The sequence below is a fragment of the Leopardus geoffroyi genome, chromosome A3 (genome assembly GCF_018350155.1).
Source record: "Leopardus geoffroyi isolate Oge1 chromosome A3, O.geoffroyi_Oge1_pat1.0, whole genome shotgun sequence".
Lineage (NCBI taxonomy): Eukaryota > Metazoa > Chordata > Mammalia > Carnivora > Felidae > Leopardus > Leopardus geoffroyi.
Genome location: NC_059336.1, coordinates 87674610 through 87689458, shown reverse-complemented (window position 1 = coordinate 87689458; position 14849 = coordinate 87674610). Strand labels below are relative to the sequence as shown.

Below are 14849 nucleotides of genomic sequence, written 5' to 3'. Positions count from 1 at the left end.
GGGGTTCCGAGGCGACTCGAACCTCCTGAGGCCCGAGGTTCCGTCGTCCGGGAGACGTTCGCTGACGCTAGGATGGCCTCCTCACCTGCTGACCCTCCGGAACGGGGTCTAGGGGTGGGAGTGGGGACACGCGAGGCCCCTGACAACGTTAAAAATGTCTCGCCTTGGCAAGTGCTTTTTAGTGCCCAGGAGTCGCGCTTAAATCTCCCAACCACTCGGCGCTGGGTAGGCGCTTGGGGTGCAAAGGGCTCCCACCACCCCTTTCCTTTCTGCATCTCTGCCTCGAAGCAAGTATGGGGTGAGGGGGCCCAGTGGAAGTTACTCTTTTATCTTTTTTTAGAGTAAGGAAACACGGTGCAGGGGTGCGCACGGGACTTGCACTCCAGCTAGTGTTGTTTCCCAGTCGGGCTGGGACGCCGCGGTGAATCACAACGCGGAATGGTCTTGTGCGCCGTAGTCCGAGCGGCATCTACTGGTGGCTTTTAGTATTTCTCATCGAACCTGGGCCCCCAATTTGTCCAATCTGGCCTCCCTTCTGCTCTTTGCAGACCTGGGGGTTTGGACGCGGCGGAGGAAGTCCAACGGGGAGTGGGGTGGGGGGTGGGGGCAGGAGAGGACGGAGGGCGCGCTTTCGGGCTTGGGACTTGAGGGAGAGGTTCTGCTGCCCGTGCCCGGGTCCTCTGGAAGTGGAGCCCCGGTGCATCAGCTAGGAGCTTTGGGAAAGGGCGGGAGGAGAAAGGACCAAGTGAAAGTAGAACAGGGGAAGTTGGGGTAAACTGAGGGAGTGGAAAAGCCTGGTTTCACCAGGCACGGACCCTTTGTGAAAATAACCCTGGAATCGGATGTGATGATGTGGCCTCAAACAAGATTCTGATTCAGTAGTTTGCGTTTTGTATGGGCCTTCCCATCAGGAAGGAATTGCTTTCTGCAGAGAATTCATCCTGGTTTTACCCTCTATTTTATTTTTTTTTTTAATTTTTTTTTTCAACGTTTTATTTTTGGGACCGAGAGAGACAGAGCATGAGTGGGGGAGGGGCAGAGAGAGAGGGAGACACAGAATCGGAAACAGGCTCCAGGCTCTGAGCCATCAGCCCAGAGCCCGACGCGGGGCTCGAACTCACAGACCGCGAGATCGTGACCTGGCTGAAGTCGGACGTTTAACCGACTGCGCCACCCAGGCGCCCCTACCCTCTTTTTTAAAGCTAATGACCTTCATTCTTCTTTACAACGACAAAATTAATACACCTGGAAATGACCAGGGAACAGAAGCAACCATAACACAGATATAACTACCATGAACTGACATTCTTGTATATATCCTCCCAGTCTTTTTTTCTCTAGTTATGTGTGTGCCATATATAATTCTATAAAACTGTGAGCTAGTACGTATTTTTGTTTTTTTTCCACTTAACACTATCAAAAACATTTCCTCATTCTTAAGCATTCTTTCAGCTTTTTACTGCATAGTCATATAAATAGACCATAACTTATCCAGTCTTTATGCTTTTTGCAGCTTTTTACTGGTCTATATATCTATGTGCAATTGCTCTCAAAATACTAGAAATGGAATTACTGGAACATAGGACCTATACAATCTCAAAAGTTGTGATACAAGTTGCCGAATTGCTTTCTAGAAAGTTTACTCATTTTCATCCTTTCTTACAGGGTATAAGACTGTTCCCTTTGTCCATCTCCAATGCTGGGTATGATTAACAAAATGACAACATTACCAGCTTGGTACATGAAAAATGGCATTTAATTTTTATTTTGTAGTCCTTTCATCAGAGTTGCACATTTTCATATGTTTGTTGGTCTTTGTATTCTGCTGTAATGAGATAACTATGTCCATTGTTGACTTTGATCTGGAGTGGGAGAGGACTCTCGATTAACAGGAGTATATTGGCTTTATGGTGTAGTGGAAACCAGTTTTTTCCAAGGCCTTTTTCCCCCAGGGGGATGGTCATCAGAGTTCCAGGCATTGTGAGCTGAAGGATTGGACCCTGGAGAATTATAGAGAGCTAGCCTTATTCTGCCTTTAAAGTCTTGCCAACATGCAGACTCTCTAGACACTAACACCTGATTTGGCTGGGAAAGAGATTAAAGAGTTGATGGCACAGTGCTTGAGTAGACCAGTGTTTGCACATTTTACTCATTATCAGTACCACTTATGGAGGACTTTCTATGCACCAGGTCAGGAAGAAGAGTTTTATGTATAATTATGTTAATCACCACAAGGATGTTTACAAGGTGGGTATTTTCCACTTAGCAGATACACCATAATGTGGCAATATGAAGTATCCTAACATTCTTGTAAAGTTAGTATGTGTGTGGTGGAGCTGGGTTTTAAATCCTGATGTATTGACTTAGAGTTTTTAGCCACTACCCAACTGCCTGAACATTACAGTGCAGCAGGTATGCTCTAAGAGGAGGAGGACAGGGTTCAGCAAGAACACAGACCCCTTCCCCCCTGCTAGCCCGTCCACCCACAGTGCTGAGTTTACGCCGCTCCTTCCTCCATTGCCAGCAACTGCACTGCCAGTGGAGTGGGGACTCTGGCATATGCCTATTTAGGTTCACCACCCAGACATGAGCTGTGAAAGCAAGCCCTCACAAAAGGTTAGCGCCCAGTAGGCGGGGGCTATGGTTTGGGGGGGGGCATCTGTACAAATTAGCTTCTCTGTGTGTCACTGTGCTTTTTTGTTTTCCAGATAAAAAATCTCAACCGTGGTTTTGCCAAACTGAAGGCGCTTGTGCCATTTCTTCCCCAAAGCAGGAAGCCTAGCAAGGTTGATATCCTTAAAGGTGCAACTGAATACATACAAGTTCTCAGTGATGTTTTGGAAGGAGCCAAAGACTCAGAGGTAAAGGTTTAAGAATTTAGAACAATGTCCACCATTTATTGAGCCCTTTCCATGTGCTGAGCAATTTATATGTTCCGGTTAGTTTGTAACAATCCTAGGAGTTATTTGTGATCCGTGTTTTACAGAGCAGGAAACCAAAATACAAGTAAAGGCTACATAGCTAAGAAATGTCAGGACTGGGGTTTGAATCCAGATCTGTGTGAGCTTTGGAGCCAAGTTTCTGATTATATACTTGCCTCCTGTCACTGTCCAGGGTACCTGGTTCCTAACTGCTATGTCTTTAATAGAACCTTGATAGCTAGGGTGTGACAGGAGGCTTCCATAAATCCACTCTATAGTGGTGGTTTCCCATCAGACAGGACACAGAAAGGAAGAGGCATTTCCCTTGGAGAGGCCCTCTCTAAGACAAGTCTGGTGGAATGCTCAGCAATGGTTGGGGATACCAGTCTCATGGGATTTTCAACCATTTGGTAGGATGACATAAACAAGCCTGCTATGCAAACTGTGAAGCACGTAGTGTCAGCACAATTATCAGTGTGTAGAGCTCACAACTGTCCATTAGGTGATGGAAGCTGTGGGCTAGTTATATGGGTTTGTTGCATGGTCAGGCAGGACTTGAAGGCCTGTAAGTGAATTAGTCATCAGAGGAGGTAAGGTACGAAGAAAGACCTTAGAAATGAGTCATGAGTGACACCATTGGCAGGAAGGAGGAGGAGCCATCAGAGAGGAGAAGGTGGAGAAGCAAGACTGGTCCTAAAGTTGGGTGGGGAGAATCTTGGGAATCTGAGGGTGGGAAGTGGTTCAAGAAACTATGGAGAAGCCCAGAATGTGAGGTGTAGGATAGGAGTGGGCTGGAAGTCTGCTTATTAGGGGCTTGAGGGCGTGTAGGTGGCCCTCAGAGTAAAATGGGTCCCAGGCAGAGTATAATGGAAAATTTCAAGTCCATTAAACCTAGAAATCTGAGACTGGAAGAAGGATCAAAAGGATGGAAGAAGAAAAGTGGTTAGATCAATTGAAGTCTTTTGTAAGTAGCAATGTGATTGTGTTTAGGGACAGAAGAGAAGGACCGATATTAGAGAGTAGAGAAACATTATCATTCTAAAAATTTAGGCTGGGAATAGCCAGGTTATATAATGGTTCTTTTCATTTTTTTCCTTGTCCACTCACTAGTCCTACTTGGGTGACCCCTGAGGGGATAAATTCTGCAATGGTGGGAATGGATTGTCCTGTGAACCAATTAGATGCTTGAGTTGTGGCATGGTCATAGCATTTGTACATGAACAGGTGGCTGCCCTAGTTTTTCCTTGCATGTGTAACAGGAGGGCTTTGTTTTGTGCTACATTCATTACAAAATACAGGATCTGTTCCATGGGATAATATTTTTAATGCAGTTGCCAACTGTACAACATCTTAAGGTTATAGAAAAACAAATACAGTCTCGTGAGTAATGATTTTCTCTTCATCCATGATAACTTAAGAATGGCCCTTATCACTTAAATGAAACTTCATTGGTTAAAATTTTGGAATATATTGATTTAAATCTTCAGAATCTTGACTGTCATACTGTTTGACAACTACATATGGTTTCTAGAGACAAAATCTGGATCACCAGAGCTATAGCAACAATGTTTCTGAACCACCTATATCATTGGCTAGAGATCTATCGAGAAACATCACCCAACATGCCAGCTGTACTGTGGGCTTGAAGAACGAGGAGGAGAGGCCCTGGGCAGATGGTGGCAGTGGTGAGTCAGCACACACTTGTCGCCAGAGCATGATGTCCACGACCGGAGTTATCTCCCCAACCAGGAGTCTGGTAAAGTGTTTTTTCTTAAATAGCCACATAGATGTCAAAAACTCAAAATATTTTCCTTGAAGTGTGTGGCATTTTCCATCCTGAAAGATGATTGAAACAAGGTCATTTTGTGAAAGTACCTAATGAGAAGGTGGAGTTTGCTAGTTTGGAAAATTTATTATGTTTCCAAATTAATAGGTAAGCAATTCAAGGGGAAGGCAACCCCTCCAGAATTACCCACTTCAGACCGAAGTTTACCTTTTATGACCCTAAATAACTCATCAAAAATATTTCTGACTGTGAGGCCTCCAGAAAAAGAAAGAAGTAGCTTGCCATACACAAGGATAAGTGGTGATACCACAGACATGCATGCACATGTGTGCGCACACACATTTTGTTTTTGAATTGGCCTTATTGGAAGGCATTTTCTAAGTAAAAATAAGAGTTTATTTAATAGCTCCTGGTACTTTGCCAAACTAATGAAGCTGCTGGATAGAAATAGCAGTCTGCCTCTTCAAGTCCACAAGTGGGCATTTAGCCCTTGCTGTGACTGTGTTACTCTGATGAGACCCCTTGGTCCATCCTGCCACATGACTGCTAGAAACAAGAACAGCTTGTAGGAACTGTAACCAAGCGTACTCTAACAAGTTGCTTAGTGTGACATAAGGGGCAGTGGGAACTGTGGAGTCACAAATGCTGGTTGGTGGTGGGAGGCAGTTTAAAATAGCAGTTGAGTGCAGGTTCTAGAGAGCCAACACTGGGGTTCAAATGTTAGTTTTGTAACCTTAGGTGAGCTGCTGAATCTCTCTAGTCCTCAGTTTTCCCATCTGTGGAATGGGAATGATAATTGTACTACCTTGTACATGAGATAATTGTGAGACTCAAATGGCATCATGTCAGGGAAGTGTCTAGCACAATACCTGGCATGTCAGTGTTCACTTGGACATACATTATTAAATCTGCTGGACTCATCATGAGCAATCAGTATTGATTGGTGGGTAATCAACAATAAGCCACAGGCATTCTGTTTGTAGCAAGTGTTCTGAGTTTTCTCACTTGGCCTTCAGTAGTGCTCTACTCTGGTTTGGGTCTTCCAGGCTTTCTGCTGACTGACCTTGGCTGCCATTTTTTTACATGATTACTGTTCTGTAAGGGTTCTACTTCTTGTACATGCTCAGTTTTAGATTTTTATATTCTGGCCACTTGACCTATAAACCAAACCTTCCCTTGCCAGTCAACCTTTGGGAGACTGAATTCCTGTTGCTACTACCTGAGCTGACTGGGAATGACTGGGAACAAAAGTAAGGATGAAGATCTGACCTGAGCTGAACCTTGAACCTGCTATCTGTTAACAATAGTAATGATAGTTTTGGGACGCCTGGGTGGCTCAGTCAGCCAAGCATCCGATTCTTGATTGCAGCTCAGGCCATGATCTCACCATTTGTGAGATTGAGCCCCACATTGGGCTCTGTGCTGACAGCTCTGAGCCTGCTTGGGATTCTCCCCGCCACACACACCCCTCCCCTGCTTTCATGTGTGTGTGTGTGTGTGTGTGTGTGTGCGCGCGCACACTCACTCTCAAAATATTAAAAAATAGTAATGTTTTATAGAATTTTTTTTTTCAACGTTTATTTATTTTTGGGACAGAGAGAGACAGAGCATGAATGGGGGAGGGGCAGAGAGAGAGGGAGACACAGAATCGGAAACAGGCTCCAGGCTCTGAGCCATCAGCCCAGAGCCCGACGCGGGGCTCGAACTCACAGACCGCGAGATCGTGACCTGGCTGAAGTCGGATGCTTAACCGACTGCGCCACCCAGGCGCCCCAAAAATAGTAATGTTTTAATATATACTCGGTATTAAGGCAAGAATCTTACTTGCATTTAATCCTCACCTATCCTTGTCAGATAGATATCACCATGTCATTCTTGGGGTGAGCTGCTTGGATATACCTTCCTGCCATTCCTTTTTGGGCCTGGGCTGGGAGTGGAACCTAAAAGAAAGCACAGTAGGCATATGCTTAGCAACACCAGCAGCAGGGATGTACAGGAGGTCTTTGTCTTCCAAGGATAATTGATCCTGGAAATAGGCTGTTTATAGTAAGTAGATTTAAAGCGGGGACTAACATTTTCTATTAAGAAACAGAAAAGTTCTAACAACTTTCTTTAGGAAAGGGAACAAAACACTTAAATTTTAGTCTTTTGGTTAACTCAGTTTAAATTGCTAGTTGAAAGAGCATGCTAATTCTTAGACTAAACAAAGAATCATGTTTTTGAGATTTTTATATATGCATGTAACTTCTGCCAAGTGCGACTTTCCAGGCCTGAATGTAAAGAGTGACTTTTTTTTTTTTTTTTTTTGCAGAAATATTCTAGGATTTCATCAGTTTTGTGAAGGGTTTCTCATTCTTTGACATTTAAATCATTTATTTTTAAAATAAAAGCATTTATTCTGAAACACTTTATAGAAGGGTCACAAGTACAGTACAAATAACTTTTTTCCTGACTCATTTGAAAATAAGTTGCCAACCTGATGCCCCATCGCCCCTAATTAGTTTGCATTTCCTATAAACGAGGACATTGTCTTGCATGACCACAGTGTAGCCATCAAAATCAGGAAGTTAATGTTGTGGCATTACTGCCACAAAATCCTCAGGCTCCATTCAGGTTTTCACCAACAGTCTGAATGTCCTTTCTAGCAGAAGGACCAGCTGAGAATCATGAGTTGCATTTAATTGTCATGTCTCTTTAGCCTCCATCTGTCTGGAACATTTTGTTGGTCTTTTCATGATTTTTATGACCTTGACACATTGAAAGATTACAGGCCAGTTGTTTTGCAGAATGTTTCTTGATTTGAGTTTGTCTCTTTCCCCCGATTAGATTCAGATCTACATCTTTGGCAGGAACAGCATGGAAGTGATGCTTTTGTCTACCCATTGCATCTTATTAAATGGGGTACATTTTGATTTATCCTGTTACTGAGGATATTCACTTCCATCACTTAATGTAATAACTTCCAGGCCTCTCTACTGTAAAGTTAACCTTTTTACTTTGTGATCCGTATTTTGTGTGGAGGTGCTCTGAAGCTCTCTCGATATCCTGTTCTTCACCAACATTCTGTATCTATGAAACTTTTAATTTTGAAATAATTATAGATGCACAGGAAGTTACAAAGATAGTACAGAGAAGTCCCATGTACCGTTAACTTGGTTTCTTTCCCTCAATGACTGCATCTCCTGAAACTATAGTACAATATCAAAACAAAATCGATATGGGTACTATGTGTGTCTAGTTCCCTGTCCTTTTATCACAAGTGTAGATTTGTGGAATCACCACTACTGTTAAGATCTAGCACGGTTCCACCCCCATAAAGCTCTCCTGCCTGCTATCATCCACTGCCCCCACATCTCCACTTTCTCTACCCACTGACCACCAGTAATCTGTTCTCCATCTCTCTATCATTTGGGGAGTGTTCTATACTATATGGAATCATTCAGTGTGTATTCTTTAAAGTCTGGTCTTTTTACTTAGCACAGTGCCCTTTAGATCATCCCAGTCATTGTATTAAAAGTCTATTCACACCCCTCCCCCTTCATTGCTGAGTATTAGTCCATGGGATGGATGTGCCACAGTTTAACCATTGACTTATTGTAGAACCTTTTGGTTATTTCTATATTCATTTTAATGGTTTTCTATTTAATTCCGTAATTATTATATCATCATAATATCCTAGTATTTCATTATTTAGTTATTCAAATTGTCCTCGTTGTGGCCAGTGAAAGCCCCATCAAATGGGCTAACTTTCCGCTTGACCTGTCACTATCATTCTTTGATCATTTCCTTTCTGGCAGAAGATGTTCTGAGCTCAAGCATCATGTCCTTTCCCACCCCTAGCCCTGGAATGAGTCTTTCATCAAGGACACCCTGTGTGTAACTCATTTCTCCTCTCTGTGCTGTCTCCCCCATGCCTGGCTCTTCTCTTCACCCCTTTTGGGCTTTAGTGCCTGTATTAGTTTGCTAGGGCTGCTGTAACAAAATATACAGAGTAAGTGGTTTAAACAACATAAATTTATTTCTCTCAGTTCTGGAGGTTGCAAGTCGAAGATCAAGGTGTTGGCAAGTTTGATTTCTTCTGAGGCCTCTCTTCTTGGCTCGCAAACGGTCTTTCCTCTGCATGTGTGTGCCCCAATTTTCTCTTATAAGGACAACACTCATATTGAACTGGTGCCCACCCTCCATTTTAACTTAATCACCCCTTTTAAGGCCCTATGTCCAAATACAGTCACATTCTGAGGTAGGGGGTTAGGACTTCAACATATGGATTTTGAAGGGACATTATTCAGCCCATAACAACACCATGACTAGCTGCCCCTCCATAAGAACCTTCTCCTTGGCTCTTACATTCCACTCAGGCCATCCCTCACCCCACACATGGGTGTCTCCTCATCCTGCTTGGACTCTGGGTCACCATGTGAGGTCACCTGCACATACGCATAGCTGCCTGATTTGGCATGGGCTGCTTCTCCCCATGCTATGCTGCCCTCTGCCTGGGCACCCTTCTTGCCTGGCTTGGGTCTGACTCCCCTTACCACACTGCCCTTCCAAGACCCCTCTCCTGCTGACTGGACTTCATCACTTTGCACTGAGCCTCCCCACTGTGTGGCCATTCCCCTCATCTGCTTGGTCTCTGACGTCCTGTATTAGGCCATCTCTATGTGTGGATGCCATCCTCACCCTGCTGGGTCTCCATGGCTCACTCAAGGCCACCGTGTCCCTCCCCCCATCTCACTGTGAGCTAACAGCATTAGGACTGAATTGTTCAGGATGGGAAGGGGGAAGTGATTTTTTTCTCTTTTAAGTGCCTACTGTGTGACTATCTTTCTGACTAGTTTTTTTTCCTGGCTAATAGGTTTAACTCTGAGATCCTAATTTGCATGTGGCTTGAGCAATTATTCAACATCACTTTTACTATTATAAAAGCTTGCATTTTATAATCAGGAATCAATATGAAGTGAGAGGGACCAGGGAAACAAAGCTCAGCCTGACCTTTATTTGCCAAACAATTCTCATAAGGGGTCAGTGTAGATTACATGAAGGAGTGAGTATATAGGGTTTCAGGATGCTGGCCAGACACCCTAACCAGAAACCTGGGGATAGCTGATGTGACTCATTGGACCGAAATGCTTATGTACAGAGGGGCTTAGGATTTGGGATGCAGGCCTCCTCCAGCTTCAGTTTGCAGGAATGGCACCCTTCTTCCTGCCCTTGGAGAGGATCTGAGGAGTGGAATCCTGGTGCTGGCAGAGATGGGCATTTTTGGGGATTTGAGGATGGGGTCAGAACAGCCTGTGCAAGATCAACAACATTCCTGAGAGGCAAAAATCCCAAATGAAGTACATAAGAATCTGCTGATGGCAGGCATGGAGATTAACTTCTCGGGCCAGAGCAGGTTCACTTGGGGACTGAATCAGCAAGTATGCGAATGGAGAGGGCCCTGAGCCATGTGAAGCTGTAGCATCTGGCCTTGGTAGGAGTAGGGATCAATGTCAGGATCCTGGCAAGGCTCATTTAGGATTGGATTTTCAAGTGTAGGATTTTGCTGTTTTGGGATTGGGCATTGCTGGGTGGCAAGATGTTTACTGACCCACCATTGCTTATTTCTTTTGTTTGACACCTGTGTTTATGGTTTGAGCATTTCCTATCACGCAAGGCTCTGAGTTTTGTTCACAGTTGCCTATGATCCTGCAGAGGCTGTGTCCCTGGACAAAGGCCATCCTCTGTGTTGGAGTGAGATGCCAATTGTGCTTGGGTCAGAGGGACTCTGGAAAGGAATATGTGGATGAACATAAGTGCCTGGTCTGGGGCCTGGGTGTTCTGCCATCACACACTTGTAAAATTTTGGCCTGGGGTGGGAGTATTCCTTGGAAGAGTTTCTGAGAGGAAGAAGCCTATGTGGATGGTAGATTTCCACTACTCCCTCTGCAGATTGTGGTAATCCGTGTGTGGAAATTAATCACTGGGAGAATTTCTTCTAATAGCATTTTAAGCTCTGAAATGGAATGATCTAACTAGCTGGGATGAATTCATTAGCACCCTGGGAAGGCCTTGAAGCAACTATTTCCTGTCTTCCCTCTCACATTTCTGCCAGGAACTGGCTCTATGTGATAGCAAAAAATCTACCACAGTAGTGTGGTGGTCTAGGCTTTTCCCTGGGAATCACATCTGTCTGCCCCGGTGTTCACTGGGGCCTAGGGGGTACATTCTGATGAACGTAGCAGCAGAATATTTTAGAAACTTGCACTTCCTTTTGATGTGGTGGGTGCTCGCTGGGTTGTCGGCCCCCAGACACCTTGTTGTACCACCAGTTTGGGTGTTAAACTTTGCAGCCCTGGACCAAGAGTGCTGGGACTCTGAGTGTGGAGGCTGCTCTAGTGGTTGTGTTGGCTCGGGATGTGACTGTGTCTTCTAAATTCTGGGGACTGAGGGATTGTTGCTGTGATGATATGGATGTTGGTTTTTTTTCCTGGAGCATTGGAAAGGTGAGGTCTGGAGCATACAATCAGGATCCATCTAACCTCAGAGTGATGCCACCTCTAGTGGAGGGTTCCCCTGGATGCAGCTACTCAGGAAGAGATCCAAGCAGCACCCAAGGGAAACTCTTGAGTCCCAGTCTGACCAAGATGAGAAGAAAATGTTAGAGGAAAGGTGAATTTCTTCATGAAAATAAGACAGGGAGATTTCTTTTGTTGGAACTCTCAATCTTCTGTCCCCACAGAAAAATCAAACAAAAAGTGGGTTTTGTGAATGTGTGTGAGGTTTGGTATGTTTGACAAGATGTCTACCTGGTGAGCTGAACATAATTTGAGAAAGCCAATAATTTCTATTTCTCTCACATATGATGGGCTTGGTAGTTAAATTAGTTGAAGTAAGGGGTGCCTGGGTGGCTCCGTCAGTTAAGTGTCTGACTTCAGCTCAGGTCATTATCTCGCAGTTCATGGGTTCGAGCCCCATGTCAGGCTCTGTGCTGACAGCTCTGATCCTGGAACCTGCCTCAGATTCTGTGTCTCCTCTCTCTCTACCCCTCCCCTGTTCATGCTCGGTCTCTCAAAAATAAATAAATGCTAGAAAAATTTAAATTAATTGAAATAAGTCTTGATTTATTCTAGTGGACTTCTGGAGGGAATTTATAGCAGTTTTATAAAAGACCCAAACTCGTTGGTCCCACATGGATAGAGAGGAGGGTTGTAAGAATTGAGTGGAAAGGTCTCTCAAAGTTAGCGGCAGGATTCCTCTGATGTGCTACTGACCTCCCTTAAGACAGACTGCTCTTTGGGTTAGCAGAAAGCCATCAAGTACTAGGACCACATAAGCCTGTCCCTCAGGGAGGTCATTGTGTCCTCCTGCCCTCTCCCGTCTCCTCTTTTTCTAACCTCTGAATTATCCAGAATGGGTTAGCAATGAAATGGACCCCAAAGACATCATTTTAAAGGTAGATCTTCTAGTGGGAGGGTAAAGGAACCATAAATATAGCTTGATTATTTTGGGGGAACTCTTCTGGTCCTCTCTGGATCACTCCTTTTTTGGAAGACTTCCCTCCCAGGAATGTGTCCTTCCAGCAATGCTAGTGTGGAAGATGGGCGTGGGGCACCTGCCTCAGTGCTCTGAGGTGAGAAGAACCTAGGAGCAGAGTTTCCCTGCTTCATGCAATTTGGACCAGGCCCCCAAGGGAAGAGAAAGACCATGTGGGAGCCCTGCTCATTATAAAGGAGCTTTATTTGCTGGAAGATCATCTGTACAATTCTATGAGGTGGCAGGGCTGTGGTGACCATGTTGGGTTCTGATCTCTGGGTCCTGGCTGGATTTGCACACATCAAAGCAGGATTGACAATTGTGAGCACAATTTATAGGGGAAGAAATATAACTTTACTTTCTACACTGTATTCTACTTGTTTTTGAGAACCTAGTAAAGACCTTATGACTCAGATGGTGGGAAGATTCTCTTAGCCCATTAAGGTCTATCTTCTTTGAGTAAATACTGTTACCAGTTTAATGTTCAGAATCCCTGTGGGACTCTTTGCCCTGTCTCCCCTAGGAGATCCTCTTGTCCTCCTTTAGGTACAGCAAGGAGTGTGTGTGCTATGGCTGGAGGCTGGAAGGAGAATGCTCATGTGTATTTCCCCAGCTAATCCTTAGGCCCCCAGTCTTGTTGAGCTGACATCTGCTGTGGATGTCCATGACCCCACTATGGCTTCTCTTCTCTAGGCCAGGCTCACTGGGCTGCCTGCCTTCAGAACCTAGGCATCTTCTTGTCTCCCTGGCTTTCCCACTCCTAGATGGGCTATGTAGCTGCCCTCAGGCACATACTTAAAAATTCCTTAAGCCATGTGGTCACTAAACTGTGAGAGGCTACATTCTGAGAAGTGGGTACAAATCCTGGCTTTCCTCAGATTCTTTTTTTATCTTTCTTGGGTTCTGTTCCCTTATGTAACTCTTCCCTAGGATGGTGTGATACAGGGGCCCTTCCCAGAGATTAGGAATCAGGCAGCTTCTACAGACGAGTTCCATCCCCTCCAAATAACTACTTCCTGCTATTTCAACTTTCATTTCCATTTTTGGTTGTAGGAAATCTTCTCCCACATCATGTCTTGCCTCCTCCCTGCTTTGTGACCACCGGAGCTGCCATCTGAGCTCTGGCCCACCAGAACCCACATGTTTATTATTCTCCCTTTCAACAAAGTCAGCTTCTTTCAAGTGAGAACCTTGCTTTTCAGACTGTTGTTGCTGGGAACTGAAATATGAAGCTAAATGTGGACTTCTGGTTGGTATCTATCTACCTCAGTCCCTGGCCCTTCCCCCAAGTCTTGGCTCAGTGGGTGGAGGGAATGTTACATTGGATAATATGTCAAACCATGCAGCTATACAACCAACAACAGGAGCACGCCTGCCTTATCAGAGGTGCTGAGCAGCAAGCTGGGTTTGTCCCTCAGACCACCCTCTTCCTAGACCTTCAACTGCTTAGATGAGGCCAACAGGCATTTTTTTTTTTTAATGAACTGTGAGAATAAGGCAAAATTGATAATCTTTAGCAAGTTTTCATATTCTGATACTTAAATACTACATTCCTGGAATTTTCTAGTTAACACTTAAATCCAAACTAAGACAATGATCTATAATACACTAGACTGTAGGCTATTGGAATAAATTATCTTTTAACTCTGGGTAAACCTAGCAATACATGAACTTATCTCTTAGGTTTAACACATTATAAGTATGTGAAAAGTTTAAAAAAAATTAAATGAAACTTTTAAAGCTAAATTTGAACTCAAAAAGTTAGCTTAATCACATGCATAGTGGAAAGACTTGATTAAGAACAGAAAAATTACTGATACTTTGTGCTGGACACTATTCCTGGTGGTGTATATATAATAACATTGTAATTTTCATGACCACCTTGTGATGTATAATTATATCCATTTTACATGTCAGGAAACTAGAAAACAGAAGGAACTTGACCAATATCCAGTGAGTCAGTGAAGGATGGAATCAGAGCATATGTGTAATGGTGTTAAACTCTTTACTGCCTTTTGTTCTAAAAAACACTGACCCTTGAAATATAAATGAGAGTGGGCTAGGAAATAGGTAAATGTGGTTTTTATAACCTGAATTAAAGCATGTGACTGTAGTACTTTATTTTCCACAGTGAAAGATTGGAGTGGCTTCATTTTTAGTCATGGGTTTGGCTTTTTCTTCAGGTTGAGATTTCAGAATATTAAGACCCAAAGTAATCTTACCATCTTAGTAAAACCATGGATGGAAATATACTAAAATGCTTCCAAATTTTTTTCTTACACAACTGAATTAAGAAATTATCACAGGGTATATAACACTGTGTTGTATTTCTTCTTATTCTACCATTGACATGTTTGAGGTTACTGTGTAGTCTTTATCACAAGTTTTAATGATCAATTGAATGGAAGGGTTTTCTAATTGGGGATCATTTAAGTTTTCAGTTTTTTGTTCTAATCAACATGGCAAATAGCCTGATGTATTTACCTCTTTCTATATTAAAAAAAATTTTTTTATTTATTTTTAGGATAGATTCCTAGAAGTGGAAGTCCTGAGTCACAGGTAGGTACAATCTAGGACTTGCATGAGGCCAACTTATAATACCATCAGTTCTGAGTGCCGAGTTCACC

At 43.7% G+C, this 14849-nt stretch overlaps 1 protein-coding gene across 2 annotated transcripts in view; it reads left to right on the top strand.

Annotated features, from left to right (window-relative positions):
- The window catches only part of FIGLA (folliculogenesis specific bHLH transcription factor), a 79132-nt gene that overhangs the window by 557 nt on the left and 63726 nt on the right, over positions 1 to 14849 (top strand). The window contains exons 2-4 of one of the 2 annotated variants that reach the window (XM_045446396.1): positions 2709 to 2861; positions 4453 to 4677; positions 14747 to 14781. In XM_045446396.1, coding sequence (XP_045302352.1) covers positions 2709 to 2861; positions 4453 to 4677; positions 14747 to 14781 — 413 coding nt within the window. The remainder of the gene's footprint in view (positions 1 to 2708; positions 2862 to 4452; positions 4678 to 14746; positions 14782 to 14849) is intronic. The other variant, XM_045446397.1, reaches the window with a different exon arrangement.